The following is a 22,343-nucleotide window of genomic DNA, read 5'->3' as shown; positions in this document are numbered from 1 at the left end:
ACTTTGTTAATTAGACCCTAATGAAGTAAAGAATGTGTAATGACCTAAGGTAAGAGGCTGCATATATATATATATATATATATATATATATATATATATAGAGAGAGAGAGAGAGAGAGAGAGAGAGAGAGAGAGAGAGAGAGAGAGAGAGAGAGAGAGAGAGAGAGAGAGAGAGAGAGAGAGAGAGAGAGAGAGAGAGAGAGAGAGAGAGAGAGAGAGAGAGAGAGAGAGAGAGAGAGAGAGAGAGAGAGAGAGAGAGAGAGAGAGAGAGAGAGAGAGAGAGGTGTGTGATGCTGGTGTGATGCTGGTGTGTGTGTGTGTGTGTGATGCTGGTGTGTGTGTGTGTGATGCTGGTGTGTGTGTGTGTGTGATGCTGGTGTGTGTGTGTGTGTGTGATGCTGGTGTGTGTGTGATGCTGGTGTGTGTGTGTGATGCTGGTGTGTGTGTGTGTGTGTGTGTGATGCTGGTGTGTGTGTGTGTGTGTGTGATGCTGGTGTGTGTGTGTGTGTGTGTGATGCTGGTGTGTGTGTGTGAGAGAGATGCTGGTGTGTGTGTGTGTGTGTGAGAGAGAGAGAGAGATGCTGTTGTGTGTATGTGTGCGCGCGTGCATGTGCGCTTCTGGATCAGAGAGCATTAGACTGCTGTCAAGGCTTTTAAAGTCTGTTAATGAGCCAGGTGGGAGCTGGTTAATTGCCTCATGCTGAGATTAACCAGCTCCCCGCTGGACTCAACAGCTAGGTACAGGCTTTTCTTGTAAAGCCTTTAGACAGGGAAAGCCCCAGTCACACTGTGTGTGTGTGAAATGCTGGATGTGTGTGTGTGTGTGTGTGTGTGTGTGTGTGTGTGTGTGTGTGTGTGTGTGTGTGTGTGTGTGTGTGTGTGTGTGTGTGTGTGTGTGTGTGTGTGTGTGTGTGTGTGTGTGTGTGTGTGTGATGCTGGGTATGTGTGTCTGTGTGTGCATGAGTTGCTGTGTGTGAGTGTAATGCTGTGTGTGTGTGTGTGTGTGTGTGTGTGTGTGTGTGTGTGTGTGTGTGTGTGTGTGTGTGTGTGTGTGTGTGTGTGTGTGTGTGTGTGTGTGTGTGTGTGTGTGTGTTGCTGGGTATGTGTGTTTGTTTGTGAGAGAGATGCTGGTCCAATCAGGGTTGGCTTGGCAACCTTGGAACACTGTCTTTTGAAAGGCGAGGATGCTGCAGGGTCAGTTGAAGAGTGAGTTAGAAACAGGACTCACACAGACAGACGTATACATTGACAGCAATGTGAGGTATTGTAAATAAATAGTTTCAAGCACTGAGGCTTCCTCCAGACTCTCCGTGTGAATTATGAGGCAGGTGTCCTGCCTGTTACAGGATCTGGTAAATTTAAATAGATTGTAAATTACACACAGGTTATAAGGAGTCCAAAGAAGGTGACCGATGGCACCATGGCATTTGCACATATGATAAGTATGTGTGGACTGTATCACTGCAACCCCCAACATTACGCATAACTCCCTTGGGGCACCCAGGCTGCAAAAGTTCACCGCTGAGGAGACAGATCGGTGTGACAGTTTGTGTGAATTTGAGAAAATAATGAGCTTTGTTCGTACAGTACCAAGTGACAGATACATGGAGTTGCCTTTCGAGAGATAAATTGCTGGCCTGTTGAAGATATAAATGCAGCTGCAAAAATATTTGAACTACTCAGAAGTACATTTGACACCATTAGTGATAAGCAACAGGTACCTACATTTACTACAGCTGATTCCACATTTCATGCTGGATGTATGGGACTGCCAGCTTCAAAAGCCAACAGACTGCCAGGATCCACAGGCTCTATCAGACACTGAACCAGCACTTAGTGAATAATTTGTGTGTCCCACATGAAAAAAAAATATCACTGCCTTCAGGTACAATTTATAAAATCAAATGAGATGTTAAATGGAGTTACAGAAAAATGGCGCAGTGACGATAAGGAAGATGATAACACTGCCACATTGACAGCTGAAAAAGAGAGCAATTTAGAGACTGATAAAGTCATACAGAAAACGATTACTTCAAGTTATTGCTGCTAAAGGTGGTTCTACAAGCTATTGAATCATAAGGTGTACTTAGTTTTTCACACATGGCTTCTCCATTTTGGCTTAATTTTTGTTAAATAAATCATGACACGGTGTAATATGTAATGTGTTGTTGTTCATCTGAGGTTGTATTTACCTAATTTTTAGACTTGCTAAGGAACAGATGATTGTTATTATGTCCTGATATGTAAAACCATAGAATTCAAAGAGGGTGTACTTTCTTTTTTCACACAACTGTATTGTAACTCATTGGAGTTAGGCAATGGTACAAAAATGATTTTAACCCATTTTGGTATTTTCTTATTTTACAGAATTCTTCAAATCATGTGGGTTTTGGGAATTTCTCTCTTGATCTCACAGTTTTTAATGTTTCTCCCAACTTAGTGCACCATCTATCAATGTAAGTGCATTTATTATCAGAATCAGGGTTAAAGATGAAGAAAGCTCTGGACTTGTAAGGAAGGGGGCGGCGTTACTTAAGGCCTAGGAGGCCCTCCCCTAAGGTGCTGTGATATCACGCCAGGGGAGGGATCCTAGCTTCCTCTTTCTTCTGGGATCTACTCAAGGGAAGTACCATCCACCCTGTTTTTAGGCATGAGGGATGTCGGCGTTGGAAATAAAGATTGGGATTCTGCTTTGTTTTGCCGCAGCTTGGTGTATGTGTTGGCAGGAGTAATGTTACTGAGGGAGGGGGACTGGGTCAGTATTGGCTCCTGGGGGGAGGTCACAGACCAGGGAAGTATTTTAGTTGGGGAAAGCAGTACCTCCTCCAACTTATGACCAGTAGGAAATCCCCCATTTATAACCATAAAATATCTGATGGAACTTGGACATAAATGTGAATCACCAGAATTCTCATCCAGCAACTGTACAAAGCATTGTCTGCATGCACATGGAGAATATTTATAATCCTTCTCTCTTTCCATTGGCCACAAACATTTTTACGCTGTTTGGTTTATACAAAAGATGTTATTAGAACAGGGTACAGCAACACATGTCCAAAAATCCATCTACAATGATAAAACATGTGTTTGTCATTGTATGCTTCTTGTGTTTTAAGCAATCCATATGGTCAATACTATGCTAGCATCAGGCAGAATGGACTATCTTTGTTTATCTGAAACAGCTCCCTAAGTGCATGTTAGTCATATGTAACTGGCAAACTGAAATGGACTTTTACTCTTTGTCTGGCTGGACAGTTAATGCATTGCAGACCCTCCAGCAAATGTAGGGGTTAATTTCTCTCAAGCCGCCAATAATTACATAGCACAGCTTGACCAATAAAACAAAAGCAAGTGATTGGCTGGGAAGCCACCAGTAGGTTGGAGATAATAATTATTTATGTGTTCCACCCTGAGTGTACAGTCTGTGCTACATGTTTATAATCTGTGCAGCTGACTCGGGTAAAAAGTTGCAGAGGCAGCAGAATGATGTGAACTTCTGCTAAACGCCTTCCAGCTGTGCGGTCTCAGCCTGCTGGGAGAACATGCATTTCACTTAGCCTTTATTTTTTTTTTGTTTCATTTAATTCTGTTGACTGCAAATAGCCCAACGTTATTCTTTCTAACGCAGAGGGCTTATGTTTGCAGGGCATGACATTAAGGGATACCTGAAAATCACTATCAAAGGACAATATTCCTCATCGGTCAGATTTAGATACTTTGCTGTCACTTAGCACCAAAACCAATGACAATGAGAAATCCTGCCTCTTATGTTAGGCCACCAAAAAAAAAAAACGATAGTCTCCTTCTCTGATCAAATGGTCAGCATTACTCCATAGGTTCTGGCGTTATTTCTCCTGGGAGTAGAAAGTTGGTTTTTCATGTGGTCAGTGGTGCCTATTTTAATGTCGGCACAATACGTTACTATATCATGTTAACCAGCGCTTTTAATTACGAGAGGTTATTGTGTGTCTTGCACTCATGCGAATGAATCAAGGATAAGACAGAGACAAACATAAAACTAGGAAACAGGAAAACAATAGGAGAGCACTCACCCCCAATACAGGAGTATGCCCTTATACACTATCATTACCTCCTCTGAGAAGCACCACAATAGTTTTGGAGTAAATAGCACATAGTAAAGTGGATGGAAAATAATATACCTTTGTATTCACAAGTAAAGAAATATAATACTGTACTTACTGAAACAAAGATATTTAATACTCTATAAAAAAAAATGATCTTGTATATTATGTTATGCTAATTGATAATTTGGCTGCATTCTAAAATAGTTGCAAAAGTCACATTTTGGACAAACTGGAAAATGTGTACATATGTGCTTCTCACTAAAAGTTTCTGCTGCAATGAAATGAACATATAACTTTTTGTTTGTAGAGTAAATAGAAAGCTAACATACTGTACATTGTGATTTCTAGTAAGCGTGGAAGCATCTAAAAGCAGTGTTTCTCTGCCATGGGTGCTGCGGACCCCGGGGAAACACTCTGCCAGCTGCTCAGTGGGTGCGTCTGGAGATGGAGAGGCTGCGATCCGCCTTTCCCACTCCGGCACAGGCGAGAGGAGAGGCAGATCACAGCCTCCTTGTCTACAGACAGTGCGATGCACCTGTTGAGCAGCTGATGTTTTAATTGGGAGAGAAGAGGGGAGGAGTGAGGGCTTTGTATGGGGAGGGGGAGAGAGATGAGAATGGTGTGTGGGGAGGATGAGAGAGGCGAGAACTTAGGCCTGATGGGCACGGATACCATGAGATTGCAAAAATTCTCCAATGGTACCCCTACTAAAAACAAAGGCTGAGAACCATTGAACTTAAGGTTGAGCCTTTACCCCACGGTTCATGATATATGCAAGATAAATATACTATATGACGAGTTTACTGCATGCTGAAGTATTTTGTAACTCATTTAGTTACATTTATGCAAGTTTCATTTAGAACTCGCGTACTCGCCACACAGCCTATTTTTGGTTGTTGGATGGGTTGACAATGTGCTAATAGTTTAAGATGATATGACTAATCCTGATTACTCTTTAGTAAGGACAGCATGGGATTAGATGCAAAACCAGTCAAACCACCTCACAGACAGCTGTTTCGACCTTTTGGGTCTCATTAGTGTGAGTTTGGTTGTACTGGCTTTGCAATTTTCAAGCTGGGTAGGTTTACAGTACACATTATTTAAGCTATGGTGGGTGAAAAAGGCAACAAAAAACCACTACCATTAGCATATAGCCAATAAAGAATATCACTTGTGAGCACATTCACATGTCTTAGACAGGTCTGCACCCCTGCCTTTCAACCATTATCACCTAGCATACAGTGCTCCCACTGCAGCAGGGGATTCTGGGAAATTACATGCAAATGAGCACACAATGTCTGTCACCTTTTGCCTGGAAAATCCATTCACAATGAGCCCATTTAAGCAATTGCATCGCCGTTCACACAGCTTTTAAGCACAGCATTGGACTAGCAAAGCAAGTCAAACCACTCACAGACATGTTTCAACCTTGATGGGTATCATCAGTGTGAGGTTGGTTTACCCTTGCTTTGCAATATTTCTAGGCTGGGTAGGTTTATCCCCGGCTTATACCATATAGACATAGGATGATTTAATTGATATTTACTTTCAGGAAGTGCTCTGAACTACCCTCTGAAAAAAACCATCCCCAGTATTAACCAATATGGAGTATTGAAATTCATTTTGTAATCCTTTAAAGATGATTTTAGAGAAATACATTAGAATTGAGCAGTTCTAATGATTGTAACTTGACCTGCACTCTCACGTCTAATTACATAGGACCCTTTCCAAGGCCCACATTCATTATGCTATGAAGAGGTATTCCTCGTGCGGAGGAACAGGCCCCTTCCATTTATTCTCAGCATACTGAACCAGGGTCCCAAGTGTGTAAACACCACCGACAGATTCCTCTCCTTTTGCATCACATTCTCTACAGTGAGATTACAATGTCGGGGTCTGTATCTATATAAAGTATAACTAAAGCACAGTATGCTTATGTTTGGTTAAGGAAGCAACATTTCCCACTTTATCAGAGTGTTTGGAAGAAACAATATGCTGAAATCTGCAACATTTTGATTGAGTATGGAAAACTTGGCCATGCTTGTGATGTAGCCTTTGAAACCCCTTTGTGTTATCATTTTCACTGCCAAGCATAAGGCTGAATTTATAATTGTATGTTCTTGTTTTATCAACACTCATTTAGGATGTGCATTATAAATAAGAGAGGAGATATTCATCAAAGCTTTGTGCAAAAGAACTGCCAGATTCTTTTTTTTTATGACAATTATTCAATTACAAATACAAATATTAGTTGCAGAAATGTATCACAATGAAGTGAGGCTTACACACATTTTAGTCCTGCACAAAACAGAACAAATATAGTTGTAACTATATATGTAATGTATTATAAACCATCATGTAACCCTTCTTTGCCACATATAGGGAGGAGGAGTGGCTCACTGAGTAAAGATACTGACTAATAACAACAACACTGAATGTGAAGCAGGGGGACCTGGAGAAGGAGTGGCTCAGTGAATAAAGACACTGACTGGCACTGAGTTTGGGGCAGGGGAGCCTGGTTCAATTCCTGGTGTCGGCTCCTTGTGACCTTGGACAAGTCACTTTATCTCCCTGTGCCTCAGGCACCAAAAACATAGATTGTACAGTAAGCTCCACAGGGCAGGGACCTGTGCCTGGAAAATGTCTCTGTAAAGCGCTACATAAAACAAGCACGCTATACAAGAACATATTATTATTATTAAATCCCTGTGACAGCTCCCTGTGACCCTGGGCAAGTCACCCTGTCTTGTCTCCCTACACATCAGGCACCAAAGACATAGAGTGTAAGCTCATCTCCGCAGTGACTGTGTTTGTTACATTCCTATGTGCTGTGTGCTATACTGTGGTTGTGACATGGCTCACTATGTCCCATTGGGGAAAAGTGCTGTATGAGATCAAATTATTATTATATTGTGTATTGATGTATTTAATACTAATGTTTTCTACAACCATTATAGATGAATTACTTGAAATACTAGGATAACATATTACACAATTAGTGTTTTAATTGCAGGTTGTTTTTTCAGTATACACAAATTGTCCAAGTGGAATAAACAACTTTCTATTTGAATTAAACCTTATTTTAAGATATGACTAATTAAGAGTTTAAGGCCATGGATTCTACCTGTCTGTTACACTGCAACCTACCCTGTGTGCCATCGGCATTCAATACAATGCATTTGTTGACTAGTTAAATTCGTAAATATCCTTCTATTCCTTTTGAACAGTTGAACTGCATATAATCCAGTCTGTGTGTACTCTACAATGTACATGATTTATTTAAAAACATCTGGTTCCCAACTGTTTGAGACTGTCTGACCCTCCTGTTACAGCCAGAGCAATTCATCATTCTACTGCATAAAAAATATGACGAGTGCTAAAATGTCATTTGTTTTTAATAGGGAAGAAAGGATTATTTCAAGAAATGACCCAATGATATTTCAGTCGCTCTGTGTTTTTTTTTATTTGATTTCTTAGACTTACCTTATTCAGTCTATAGTGCAGCACATTGCTAGCAAGATGGACTATACTGTTGTAAACCTTCTCTTTGGGGTCCATGTACTACATACATTTTGGAATAAAAGTGTGACACTGAGTATATCAAGGCCTTTGCTTCATTTTTGGCCCATGGTGCTATTTGAGTGTCAATAGGAGGAGTCCCATACATACGCATAGTCTAATTCTGTGCCTTTGTGGGTCACTTTTACACTCCAATCTTCTCTAAGAGCCAACAGACAACTCTAACATGAAACAAACTAAATTGATAGGTTCATAATTTATGGAATTGAACAAATACAATGTTTTGATGGACTATACATTGTAGGGTATTGTAACAGAAAGAAAGCCTCTAGATGACATATACACATCATAATCTCCCAATACGGTTTATGTACACTATTCAATATGTGTCAATTAATATACAGTTGTATGGCAACCAATCCTGCTTTCTACAGAGCAATGTAAAGGCAACACATGGCACAAAATATCTGCTTTCTTTCTTTTTATCAGGTTTAAAAGGCAATTGTTTTCTCTTTCTGCCCAGGAAACCAAGTCCTGGCTCCAGGAGCTGCTATTGGAAATAGTCTAACATCAGAAGCTGCCAAAGAACTTGGTCTTCCCGAAGGAATTGCAGTGGCTGCTTCACTCATTGATGCACATGCTGGTGGCTTAGGTATGTTAAATATTCACTGAAAAATAAATGCATACAGTAAGAATAATACATAACTTGCATTTACCAACTGTTGGCCATCTGTGTTGCAAATATGTATGCACAGCCGCCAACAGATTTCCTGGGGCCCAGGACTAGAGTTACGACCGGGGCCTCCTCCCACTCCATGTCGGCGGTCTTGTGAGCCCCCCCCCCATTTCACACCTCGCAAGCCCCTTTCTCTATTCCCCCCCCATGTATTTTCTCTGTCTAACTCTTACCCCCTCTCTTCCTCACTCCCCCCTCACTCCCTCCCTTACACCCCCTCTCCCCCCCCTCAATCCTGCTTCCTCAATCCCCCCTCCTCACACTCATTCCCTCCCCCCCTGCCCACACTCACAATCTCAGCCACAATAATTACCCCTCCCAAATACAAAACCCCCACCCCCAAATACATTAAAAAATAAACAAATACATACAGAAAAAAAACCACCCCCCAAATACATACAAAACCTCACCCATCCCCAAATACATACAATCCCCTAAATACATACAAAAAACCCACCCCCCCCAATGCATACAACACCCCCACCCCCCAAAAAACACGCAAAAAGACCTACATACTTACCTTACCTGGGGATGTTCTCAGGCCTCTGGTGTCCGGGCTCTCCCCAGCTGTATGGGCCTCAGAGAAAGGCCCTGCGTGGGACAGTGAGGGAGGCCCGCAACTGAAGAGAGCCGGGGCCCGGCTGCCGGTCCTCTGGTTGCTGCCGGGTCCTGGCTCTAGCCTTACTGACACAAACACTGTCCCAGCGTATGCAGACGTCAGAGAGGGCAGGCACGCGTCAAAATCAGATACTCGGCATGGGGCAGTGTTAGTGTCAGTGAGGGAAGCCCGCAGCAGGGGAGAGGCAGGACCCGGAGGCAACGAGAGGACCAGCTGCCGGGCAAAGAAGTTGGACCCAGCCAGAGGTCAGGCCCAACTGCTTTGTCCAGCTGCTGGGCCCCCCACAGCCACCAGGCCTGGGACACTTGTCCCGGCTCTCCCTCCATGCCGGCGGCCCGGTATGTGTGGGGTCTATGTCTCCAAGTAGAGAAAAGGGTGTTTTGAAGCACTGCTCTGCTTTTTGGAGCAGAGTTGCATCATATGTAAGAACAGTTTCAGAATTTGAGATTTACCCCACTTCAGAGATGGTTGATATTTGGGGGCAAAAAAAAGGAAAAGAATGGCACACAGACACATCATGGAATACATCTCATTATAATCTGTACACCGTGTAACTTTTCCCCAACTCCTCCTACTGAGGAGCAAAATACTTTGACACTTAAGTATCAAGTCAAGTGGAGTACCTCAAGGTTCGGTACTGGTAAAAACCACTGGTTTTTAACTTGTTTATTAATTAGCTTGAGGGTGGCATAGAGAGCCAAGTTTTCATCTTTGCTGATCACACACAATTAGGTAAAATACTGCTGTAAAACCAGAACAGCATTTAATTTCTCTACAGAAGAACTTGGATTAACTAGAAACTTGGGCAGGTAAATGGCAGATGTGGTTTAATACAGAGTGTTAGGTTCGTTTATGCATTTGGGAAGCAACAATAAACAAAATTTGGTTAATCTGTGATTCAAAAGGATTTGTGAATGCTTGTACATTGCATACTTACCAGTAATGCTCAATGTCAGGCAGTAGCTACAAAGGCAAATAAGATATTATCTTGCATAAAGCAGGGTATGGATGGAAGTGGAGAAGACATAATTTTGCCACAGTATAAATCCCTATGTACTTCTTTAACCCCGGCTGTGCTGAAAAGCTGTGTAATGCAGCAGGTGTATGCTTATAGGGGTCCATGTAAAAATGGACATGAAGTAAAAGGTGGCACTGTGTGCTCATTTGCCTGCCATTTCCCAGAATCCTTGGCTGCAGTGGAAGCAATGTATGCCAACAGATGATGGGGAAAGGGAGGGTTGCAGACCTGTCTCAGACATGTGAATGTGCTTACAAGTGATGTTTGTATTTGCTATAAATCCTTAGCAAGACCACACCTTGAATATGGCGTACAGTTTTGGGCATCACTCCATAAAAAATAATACATTGTGGAACTACAAAAAGTACAGAGAGGAGTCTCCAAAAGTAATAAAGAGCATGGAAGGTGTGACTTACAAAGAAAGGCTTGCTAAATTAGATTTGTTTACATTAGAAAAGAGGCATCTAAGAGGGGATATGATAACTATATACAAATATATTTAGGGGTGTTGTAATGAGGCCACAATGACACATGTATTCTCTTAGGGTAAGCTTTTATTCAGAGCCTCAAAACATGAAACAGCTTACTTTCAGCATAGTCGAACAATCAAAATAAAAATTCCCGAACAGGACTCTGCCCTTTGCCAGAAAGGCCCAGTCTTTATTCCCGGCCAGGGCTCTTGCAGCCTGGGTGGCAGGGTAGCCCTCTGTAGGGTATACAGTCTTATCAGGGCTGGCTGCGAATTTTGCGGGGCATCCTACCTTGCCTGATATCTCCTCCTCAGCCGACCCATCGTGGCATCACGTGATGTTGCGACGCCATCCGGCATCACATTGTCATGGCAACATGACGCCATGATAACGGGATGCTGCAGGAAAAAATGCAGCCGGACAAGCTATGAGACAGTTACAGAGGCCCCACACTCTCCCTGGGCAATCACTTATATTTTTGTGGGGGCGAGCGCAAGGCCTCTAAGCGCAGGGCTCAGTGCAGTGGCACAGGTGAAAAACTGCCAGCAAGCCATTGTAGGAAAAGGGGGGGAGGGAGGGGGGTAAAGTCCAGCAATCTCACAGGGAGTAAAAATATTCAGGTAGACCTTTTGACAGGGTTTTCTTATCTCCTCCTTCAGAATCCCCAGGTTGTGTGTATCCCCGGTTCACACAGAACCCAGATTACTGGGAGATCCAGACTTTTAAAGCCCTCTAACGAGCCAGCTGAAACCTGGTTAATTAAGTCAGCGTGCTCTCAGGCTGAGATTAACCTGATCACTGCTGGGCTCAACCGCTATATATACCAGGGTATACATTCTTATGCATAATTATTAGGCAGGGCATCGACCCTGCTACAAGGGGCAGTACAAAGAACTTTCAAAATAACTATTTATTCCAAGGATAGTACACATGACTGTGATGGCATACACCTTTAAGAAAAGGTTGGACATCTTTTTAGAAAGGAAAGGTATACAGGGATGCACAAAATAAGTTTTTAAAAAAAGGAAGGATGTTGATCCAGGGACAAATCTTATTGCTATTACTGGATTCAGGAAATAATTTTTTTTTTCTTTAAGAGACATCATTGGATAATGTTTAACTGGGGTTTTTTGTTTGCCTTCCTCTGGATCAATATACTTTAAATACAAATATAGGATAAGTACCTGTCGTCTAAATTTACCATAGGTTGAACTTGACATGTATGGACATACAGGGGTGAGAAAAAGTTTATGGACTGCAATGATAATTATGAAAATTCCATAGTTTTTCCATGATATCCTTCTTGAATCAAAACCAGTCTTTTCAGAGTTTATTGAACCAATTCCATGTCTTTTCAAACAAAATGATGTATGAATTATCTAAACAATTAGTAATTGAGAGTCAGGGTATGTGAAAAACTATGTGAAAGCCTGGTTTTAGCAAATAAATTAATGGGGATAATTATAATCAAGTTTTTTAAAAAAAATAGGTAGATCTTCAGGGGTAAGTTTGGGAGGCCCCACTCTATATAAAGATAAGAAACTTTGTGAGATTGGTCTTCACCATGAAGATGTGTGGAAAAACGTCATACCACAATCAAAACAAATCTCTGAGGACCTCAGAAATGCTCATCAATTTAGAAAGAGTTACAAAATAATTTCTAAGGATTTGAGACTCCACCAATCCACAGTCACACAAATGGAGAACGTTCAAGACCACAGTCACTCTACCCAAGAGCGGTCGTCCTACCAAAATCTCTCCAAGAAAAAAACAGCAAATCATCCAGGAAGTCACAAAGAACCCCAGAGTAGCATCGAAGGATCTGCAGGCCACTCTTGCCTTGGAAAATGTGAGTGTTCATGACATAACTATCAGAAAAAGACTGAACAAGAATGAAGTTCATCTTTCTTTACTTCTCTTAATGCTCTGTAGACTGTAGTGACATACCCTGTTCCCAAACATATATCTACCCTGACACATCCCATTGTCTGCCCAAGAAGCTCCTCATACCCTGCACAGCCAACCACTCCAACCTAATTCACATTCCCTACCACCCTTCCACTTTCCTGCTCGCAATGGAATGAATGCTCTGCCTGCAATAAACTTGCTGCAGTTCATTAACTTTTTTTCTCTCTAACTCTTTCAACCTTATAGCCATCACTAAGACTCATTCTTATACTGCCTTTCCTGCAGGGCCACAGACAGATTTCCTGGGACCCAGGACTAGAGTTACGTCCGGGCCCCCCCCCGCCCCGGCGGTATTGCGAGCCCCACAACCAATTTCACACCACACGAATCCCCTCTATTTCCCACCCTCTTCCCATGTATTTCTCTCCCCTCCATCTCACTCCCTCTTCCTCAATCACCCCCCTCCCGCTTCGCCGTGATCAGGGGTTGGAGAAGTCACCGTAGTTGAGGGTAAGCCGAGGTCAATATCCAGAGAGATTCACTTAGAAGTCTGGTCGGTACACAAGAGGTTAATCTGAAAGACAAGACTGGAACAAGGCACAACTGCAGGAAGCAGCGAGGCTACACTGAATTATGCTGAGCACTGACTGAGAGCAGGAACAGGGTATAAGTAGGCAGACAGACAGGGGGTGGAGTGAGGGCACAGCCCCAGCAGAAGCTGGGATAGGCTGCAGGAGACAAGAGGCACAAATGATGCTTGACACGCAGCTGGGGATCGTTGCACATCGTCACGTGCCGCGTGCAAGAGCAGTGCGGCGCGTCCGGGGTGCGGAGCCAAGCCATGTGGCAGGGACTGAAGAGCTACAGGTGCGCACGCATTCTGTAATCAGAGCGGGGTTGCGCGCATGAGCGGAGAGTGGAGCAGCGGCAGCAGCAACACTAGGTAAGGAGGGAACACATCGCAAAGGATGTGTTCCCCGATTCCTTACATCCAAAGGATATAGTCTTGGAACGCGATCCCAATTCATCTCTAGTTTTTGGAAGGCCTTCTGTCAAAGAATGGGCATCTCCCTTCATTTTACTTCTTCATACTACCCCCAGTCCAATGGACTCACGGAAAGGGCCAATCAGTCCTTAGAACAATTCCTGCAATGTTTTGTATCTGAACTACAGGACGACTGGGATGATCTGCTCCTATGGGCCAAGTTTTCCGCAATTCTATGAAACACGATTCCACACTGGAATCTCCGTTCTTTTGTGCCTACGGGTACCCTGCTGCCCTTCCTCCTTCCAGTCCTCTCTCCGGAGTTCCCGCAGTGGATGATAAGATCCAAGAACTCCAATTACTCTGGAAGAATAAAAAGGCCAATCTGACCAAAGCCACCCTTCAGTAAAAAACCCAGGTGGATAAACGTTGATGACCACCTCCCCCGTTTCAAGTGGGAGATCAGGTTTGGCTGGCTACAAAAAATATCTGGCTGAAACTGCCTTCCTCCAATCTCGGGCCTAAGTTCATTGGACCTTACAAAATCCTGAAACAGGTCAACCCGGTGGCGTTCAAACTGGAACTTCCGGATAAATTAAGAATACCTCCAGTGTTCCATGTCTCCCTCCTCAAACCGTTCGTCCAGAACACCTATTCTCCCTCCTCCTAGACCGTTCTTGGTGGATGGTCAGGAAGAATTTGAAGTGCGCCAGATACTAGATTCCCATAGATCCTGTGGCGGGCTACAGTACCTGGTCCATTGGAAGGGTTATGGATCCGAAGAGAAATCTTGGATCAAATCCAGGGATGTCCATTTCCCTAACCTGGTCCAGGCTTTTCATCGGAAATTTCCTGGCAAACCGGCGTAGATTGCCCGGAGGTCTCTCCTAAAGAGTGGGATACTGTAAGGATTCTGCTCGATCCGTGCCAGGTTTTGCTGCCACTTCAGGTTTTCCAGGTTGCCTGCCCTTTCTGCTCAATTTGACCATTGTGGTTTCTGGCAGCCTGCTATATAAGGCTGCACTTCCTGGTGGGAGTCACCGAGCAAGGTTCTAACATTTTCAGTTCCTGTTGTCTACACTGTCACGGTTTACCCTTTTGTCTGTTTGGATTTCCCTGTTGCTGACCCTTGACCGTGAACCCGACCTTGCTGCTTTCTGCCTGCCATGACCCTTTGCCTGTTTACTGGACTTTGCACCACTGCCGCCAGCCCTGACCTCCTGCTTGCTTACCGACTATGGATACTCTAATAGGACTCTGTCCCTGGGCTCAGGTCAGTTATTCTGCATCCCTACCTCAGCCCTGCGGGTCTGCTTCCTGATTGGAGACGAGCACTGTCACACTTGCCAGCTCCCTGACCACCTGCAATACTCTCCCTCCTCCTGTCGGTGCTGGGATGCAACTTCTGCATGACTGGAAGAGGGGGCTGGAGGAGGGAGCTTCAGAGTCCCCGGATCTGCGCAGGACTGCTCCTCACCCCAAGGTGAGTAAGCGTGTGTGTTGGAGTGAGTGAGAGGTGGTGTCTTACATTCTCCGGAGCGGCCCTCCTTCTGCAGCATCTCGTTGTCATACCGACCCAACGTCAAATGACGACGCAACTCTTCAATAATTTGCCTGGCCCAACAGATAAGTACAATCCACCCCTGCTGACATATATACATTTACAAGTTCCCTAAAAACACAAATTTTCAAGGAGACCTATCCAACACTCTCCTGCCTTCTTTCTTATACATTCATCCTAGAACCGTATACTTCAGAGGCCTGAAGTTGATAGTTAAACCCATACTGAGCGCCTCCCCTCCACTCCAGACACTATTCCTTGTGTCTCCGCTATCCACTTTTTTACATTATAAGTTCTTTGGAGCAGGGACCTCGTTCCTATTGTCTTAGTTTGTTATAACTTGTATGTACTCTTTTTGTTATAGAATGGTATTGTCATCCCTTCCACATTGTACTACACTGCGGAATATGTTGGTGCCACACAAATAAAATATAATAATAATGTAAACATCATCATATTTGTTACAGATTTAACTTTTCAAAACGGTCCTTGGTAGGTTAAAGTTTTGTCTCACTGTGCTGGAAATAACATTGAGAAATATATATCACATACATATTGTGTCAAACTTTTATTGCACAAGGGAAATACAACGGTGATGCTTATAAGCAGATTTGAAAAGATAAATTAATAATGTACTTTGTGAAATTTTAAGAAAGATGTGATTATTTTATTTTTAGGTACTACTAAATGTGAGTATTGCCCAGCTGACTGGGATTGTAAAATGTTACACCTCTTTATGAAAAACTAAAAACATTTAAAAGGTACATGGGAATACTTTTACATTATTACAGTATTTGGGGGAATTCATTCCACTGGGACCTGCAGCAAGTTAGAGATCTGCTCTGGCTGAGAAGGTGCCGACAGCTGAGGGAAATGCCTAAATTACATTCATTTTCCAATAACATAAAGAGGTGAACAAGAGCTGTAGCTGTGGTTGCAGGTACACACTGGATCTATAGTTAATATACAGTGTTAACTTGCAGCTGTATTTCAGGCATGTGTAGCAGTTAATCAAGCATTTGACCACAGCTGTTAAACAACTGGTTCTTTAACTTAATTGGTGGTTATGAAAGGGAATGCTTATACAGCTGTTCTCATTAAATCCAAATATGCTATTGTAGGAACAAAATATGATCTTGGAGCCAAAGATTGCTGAAGGTGGTGGTGATGGCGATAGCTTTGTAGTAGTATGAGTAGCTAATATCTTTATCTTTCGGAGATAAAAACACCAACAGCACCAAGGACAGCAATTGTGCAACATTGTGACAGTGTGAGAAAGGGCAGGAAATGTGCAGCATTGACCCAGTAGGCATGGTTGTATCAACACAACAGTAACATACGTTATTTGTCACATAACCGTTCAAACACTCTACCCTATCTTTTAAGCTCACTTTTGCAAGACACCCTGGCACTCCATCTGAGTCTGAAGTGAGGACCCTAGCACTTCACTATGTGTGAGCCAAAAGCACCTATATTTACTGCCCTTAAAGAGACAATCAATGCAGGCAATTTTTCTGCATTTTTTATTTACATTTTTATCATAGTATAGAAGCAGGGGGTCTCCGGAGCTGAACCCCATTAATTTCAGCTCCGGAGGTACTTACCTCCGTAGAGGGTGCAGGTAGCGGCTCCGCACAGCTAGCAGGGATCATGTAATGGGGGCTTTTTCAAGACTCCCTCGCCCTGCGGGCCAATCGGAAGCTGTGACGTCATCTGGTGTGGCTTCCTATTGGCCCGCGTGGCCGGGCCCTTTAAACTTTGCGGAGATACTAGCGCCACCTTCTGAGGTGATGATCTCGGGAAGCAGGGGAACCCTGGGGCTGAGATGGGATTGAGCTTCGGAGACCCCCTGCTTCAAACCTGTGTTACAAAATAAGACATAAAAAAAGTGCACGAGTTGCTCCTTTAAAGAGGCAATTCAAGCACATTATTGTTTTTTTACATGGGATTGAAGCAGAGGGTCTCTGGAGCAGAATCCCTGTCTGCGAAGCATTGTATGCTAAGAGATAATGGGGAAGGGCAGGGTTGCAGATCTTCTGAGATGTGAATGTGCTCACAAGTGATACTTTTGTTTGCAGACCTTTTTTTTACAATATAACTTTTATAATATACATATTTGATCCTGGGAGTAATCGGATTGCCAATATTTGGATTCAGGAGGAATTTATTTTCCCCCTTATGAGATATCATTAGATGTCACTGGTTTTTTTTTTTTGTTTGTCTTTTTTTGGATCAATATATTGTAAGTACAAATATAGGATAAAGTATCTGTCGTCTAAATAGCATAGGTTGAACTTGATGGATGTATGTCTTTTTTCAACCTCATCTACTATGTAACTATGATACCAGTAAGGGAAAATATATTACTATACAAAGAAACCCATCCAGTCAGTCTTATAGTCTAATGAAGACTAAATGTTGGTGATTTTTGCTCATTGCTACTACATAGAGGGGAAAAAATTATTTTATATAAATTAACAGCATCTGCAAGAATATTGCAGAAATTTGTAGAGATAGTTTGCACTGTAAAATTAGCATATTTCTAAAGCAGCAAACTAAAATAAATAAATAACGCCCTGAATAAAGCAATTGGTTTGTGGTTGTAGATGGAAAGTTATTGGTTCTGTATGTACAGACAGTCCTCGGTTATCCAACGGAATCCGTTGTGGAAGTAGCGTTGGATAGTGAAACCGTTGTAAAGTGAGTCCCATGTTAATCAGTGGCGGTGAGCGTTGGATAACGCATTCAGGCGTCGGATAACTCATTCCGGCAATGAAAAACGGCCCATAGGGTTGCATTGTAAAGCGTTGGATATGCCATTTTTTGTACAGTGAAACATTGGACAGGGAGGACTACCTGTACACACAGATTCACTGTTTTTTTAATATGGTCTGGTTTGTATAAGTTATCACATCAACTTTATGGTTTGCTGAATCGGTGCATATCCTTTTTTTCACTATAAGGAGTGATTGGAGCAGATGTGAAAGGACATGCACTTCCTTGTGAAAATCAACCAATCACTTCCCGGCTGGCTCTGATCTGTGGAACATCTTCGTGTCATATGGGGGTGAGTTTACGCGAACAACTACCATACCGACTTATCATACTGCAGCCCACCTGAGTAAATCTGATTCCTATTCTTTTCAATAAGTTTGTTCGTCTCCTATATTCACCTTGGAGGTTCTTAATGGAATGTCTTATAAATGTATGTAATACAGTATAGATATGTATATATAAGAACAACACACTAACTACAGTACTTTGGACTATATTCTAAAACAAAAGCCCCATGAAGATTTGTATTTTGAATTTCATTTTTGTGCTATATATATATATATATATATATATATATATATATATATATATATATGTGTAGATAGATAGATATCTATATTACGCAGGAAGGTTATGAGCACAGAAGCAAAATAACATAGCTTATAACATAGGACTGTTATAATAGATACAAATTAAATTGCAGCCAATTTCTACTGTCAGTCTTTATTGGTGTCTTTCATGGTCAAACAGTATTTTTCAAGTAATTGAGGGTCTACACCACGGATGGCCAACTCCAATCCTCCAGGGCCACCAACAGGTCAGGTTTTCAGGATATCCTTGCCTCAGCACAGGTGGCTCAATCTTCGACTGAGCCCCTGATTGAGCCACCTGTGCTAATGCAGGAATATCCTGAAAACCTGACCTGTTGGTGAGTGGCCCTTGTGGACTGGAGTTGGCCAGCCCAGGTCTACACAGTGTTACTACAACCTGCTAGATATAGTTAATATCCTCTTTACGGTACTAAATCTTGCTTCATCTTTTGAAGATTGATGTGGCTTTTACAAGTTCAAAAGAATCAATTTCCACATGTCTCTCTTAGGTGTGAGAGTGTCTGTGTATTTGTTTTTGGGCGGTGTCGCGTCGCGGGCACTATACGCACGGCCTGCGGGGTGTGAGTGTCTGTGTATTTGTTTTTGGGTGGCGTCGCGGGCACTATACACACGGCCTGCGGTGTGTGAGTGTCTGTGTATTGATTATTTTACGTTGGCTTTGTATTTCTATAAATGGATTTGTAGGCGACAGTACTTGTGTATTCTCTCTTTTTTTTTTTAAGTGAATTTCTAGACAATGACCCAAAATCCCACAAGCGTGTCAGTTTTTAATGCCATGCTAATTGTAATTGCTTGTTAAATACAAATCACTGCGGGGTGAGCTTGATATACATTATGTCAGCGGTGCGCAAACTGTGGGGTGCGACCCCCAGGGGGGGCGCGACACTGCCGACGGGGGGCGCGGGGTTTACAGACGCCCCGCGCGCTTCCCGAAGGCACTTGAATTAAGTGCCGGGGGAGCTGCAGGGCCTCTGTAAACCTAACTTACCGTTGCTCTGGCGGCTTCCTCCCTGTGTCGCCATGGCAACGCGGCGTCAAAATGACGTTGCGAGGTCATGTGACGTCACGTTGCTATGGCAACGTGACGTCATTACGCCGGAGCGCGGGTAAGTTGGGGTTGGGAGGGGGGCGCGGGAGTGAGGGGACAGCCGGCAGGGGGGCGCAGGGAAAAAAGTTTGCGCCCCCCTGCATTATGTCATGTGAAACTTCTCAGTGTTTGCTCCGTTTCCCTGATTTTACTATTTTTGTAGTGCAAACCATGTAATGTTCATAAACGCTGTTTGCTGATACTAAAGGAACTTTACCATTTTCATCTTGAACTCCATTACTGATTCTGCAGCCAGAACGTCCTCTAAATAATGAACTCTTTAATCTGATTAGACCTAGTAAAAATAGTCACTTTTTGTCATCGGTGAAAAACTTTCATTTACCAGCAGTGCCGGCCAGGTTCTATTTATGAATTCTGTATGGACATGACAACACAATTTTCCATGTACTGTTCTCTCATTTTTTTTCTTAAACCAATCTTTGGACGGATTTCAGAGATTGAATGACCTATACATACATCATTTATAAGGTGCAGAGTTATTCCGCGTTATATTCCTCATAATGTCCCAGGTAGAAAACAGGTTATTTCCTATTTAAAATCCAGTACATGAGAGCACTGTTTTGTAAAATAAATTCCCTAACAAGAATGTGTGCTGTATAAGCAAGAACCTTCACAGTGCATACAATATATATCATATATATATTTATAAATAAACAAAAGACATGTGTGCCCAATGATATATATATAATATGTACACACTGAGTCTCTCTCTCTCTCTCTCTCTCTCTCTCTCTCTCTCTCTCTCTTTCTCTCTCTCTCTCTCTCTCTCATTGTTCCCCATTTTCCCCATCGTCCCCCATGATCTTCCCATCGTTCCCCATTTTCCCCATCGTCCCCCATGATCTTCCCATCTTTCCCCATTTTCCCCATCCTCCCCCATGATCTTCCCATCGTTCCCCATTTTCCCCATGATCTTCCCATCGTTCCCCATTTTCCCCATCGTCCCCCATGATCTTCCCATAGTTCCCCATTTTCCCTGGCGTCCCCCATGATCTTCCCATCGTTCCCAATTTTCCCCACCGTCCCCCATGATCTTCCCATCGTTCCCCATTTTCCCCAGCGTCACCCATTATCTTCCCAACGTTCCCCATTTCCCCAGCGGCCTCCATGATTTTCCCATTTTCCCCACGTCACCCATGATCTTCTCATCGTTCCCCATTTTCCCCATCGTCACCCATGATCTTCCCATCGTTCCCCATATTCCCCATCGTCCACCATGATCTTCCCATCGTTCCACATTTTCCCCATCGTCCCCCATGATGCTCCCATCGTCCCCCATGATCTTCCCATCGTTCCCCATTTTCCCCAGCGCCCCCCATGATCTTCCCATCGTTCCCCATTTTCCCCAGCGTCCCCCATTTTCCCTCTCTCTCTCTCTTCTCTCTCCTCGATAAATGCGGTCTCCCGGGGCGACTGCCTTGTGGCCGCTGTCGACTGCTTACCTACGGCGGTGTCCTCCGGCGTCTCCCGGTCTTCTCCGTCTTGATCTTTAAAATCATGTTTTTCTCCTGCAGCAGTATTCAAAATGGCCGCACGGCTTCATATAACGCCGCGTTGTGACATCACAGCATCCCGTCATAACACGCCGCGCGGCCATTTTGAGTAGTGCAGCAGGAAAAAAACATGATTTTAAAGGCCACAAGGCAGCTGAATGACTTTTTTGGGAGGGGGGGGAGTGGATTTTGGCCCAATTTGTTGGGCCCTGATATATATATATATATATATATATATACTGGGAATCACTGTCTTATACGAATGTCTGAGTCACACAAATATAATATGAATTCCAAGTCATGGTACAGACAGTACCAGTAGTTTTGTTGTAGCAGTACTTTCAATGTTTTGGCAAACGTTATGGGCTACAAGTCTACAGAAAGACACACACTCTACTCCAGGGGTGGCCAACTCCAGTCCTTAATGGCCATCAACAGGACAGGTTTAAAGGATATCCCTGCTTCAGCACAGGTGTTTCAATCACTCTCAGTTGAAGATTGAGCCACCTGTGCTGAAGCAGGGATATCCCTAATACCTGGCCTGTTGGTGGCCCTTGAGGACTGGAGTTGGCCACCGCTGTTCTACATCTTACTCCTCTGCCTTGGTATCATATTATATTGGGCAGTGTACTTCATGTGTTATTCTATTTGTTCACTTATGGGTCTGTAAGCATGAAACGTTATACAGAGACTTACCGCAGCCAGTCCCAATGTTTACATTGGTGTTATAAATTACAGAATAGGAGCAACTTGACATTTCCTGTTCAATAGACAGTTTTGCCTTTTAAATTATCCGTCGCAATCTAAAAAAACTGAACTACCTCAAGCGTTAATCTTGGGCTAGATAGCTACTGATGCAGCGGCCGTTTTTCGAACACTTAACGCGGTAATTAATGCGGGAAACCGTGATCACAGCGGGGACAAAGCTCGCTGTGTTTAAAGAAATGACCGCGGCGCATTAGATGCCCAAAGCAGGGACCCCTGCTGTGTGAATGCTACCGGCGTCTGCCTTTGTGTAACAGACGCGCAGAAAGAGAGTCTGAATCAGTCACTCTAACTGCGCGCCTCTCACAGGCGATCGCGGGGGTTTTATTAAAATTCTAAAATTACAGTTTTGTAGCAGGGGGTCTCCGGAGATGAACCACGTTGATTTCAGGTCCGGGGAACCCCTACTTCCCGAGTTACAGGCCTCGTTATGGGGTGCCGGTACACCTGCCATGTTAAAATCCTGTGGGATCGAATCTAAACAATGCAGAGCAATTCCGGCACCCCATAACAGGGCCTGTATCTCGGGAAGTAGGGGGTCCCCAAGGCTGAAATCAACTTTGTTTAGCTCGGAAGACCCCCTGCTTCCCCACACTAGTATCACCCCCCCCCCCCCTCCCCTCCAAATAAAAAATCATTACCTTAGCGGGTAGCTGCTAAGGTAATGAAGCTGCTTACATTTTATTTTTA

At 43.4% G+C, this 22,343-nt stretch overlaps 1 protein-coding gene across 3 annotated transcripts in view; it reads left to right on the top strand.

Moving 5' to 3' along the window:
* The window catches only part of FGGY (FGGY carbohydrate kinase domain containing), a 174,883-nt gene that overhangs the window by 72,503 nt on the left and 80,037 nt on the right, over positions 1–22,343 (top strand). Inside the window, exons 1-3 of one of the 3 annotated variants that reach the window (XM_075616009.1) lie at positions 1,205–1,885; positions 8,128–8,256; positions 17,865–17,968. In XM_075616009.1, coding sequence (XP_075472124.1) covers positions 1,759–1,885; positions 8,128–8,256; positions 17,865–17,968 — 360 coding nt within the window. In that variant the 5' untranslated portion in view covers positions 1,205–1,758. Of the gene's footprint in view, positions 1–1,204; positions 1,886–8,127; positions 8,257–14,812; positions 14,824–17,864; positions 17,969–22,343 lie in introns of those variants that run through there. The other 2 variants (XM_075616008.1, XM_075616010.1) reach the window with 2 other exon arrangements.

Source organism: Ascaphus truei, chromosome 10 (genome assembly GCF_040206685.1).
Source record: "Ascaphus truei isolate aAscTru1 chromosome 10, aAscTru1.hap1, whole genome shotgun sequence".
Taxonomy (NCBI): Eukaryota; Metazoa; Chordata; class Amphibia; order Anura; family Ascaphidae; genus Ascaphus; species Ascaphus truei.
This window is presented reverse-complemented; position numbering and strand designations above follow the sequence as displayed.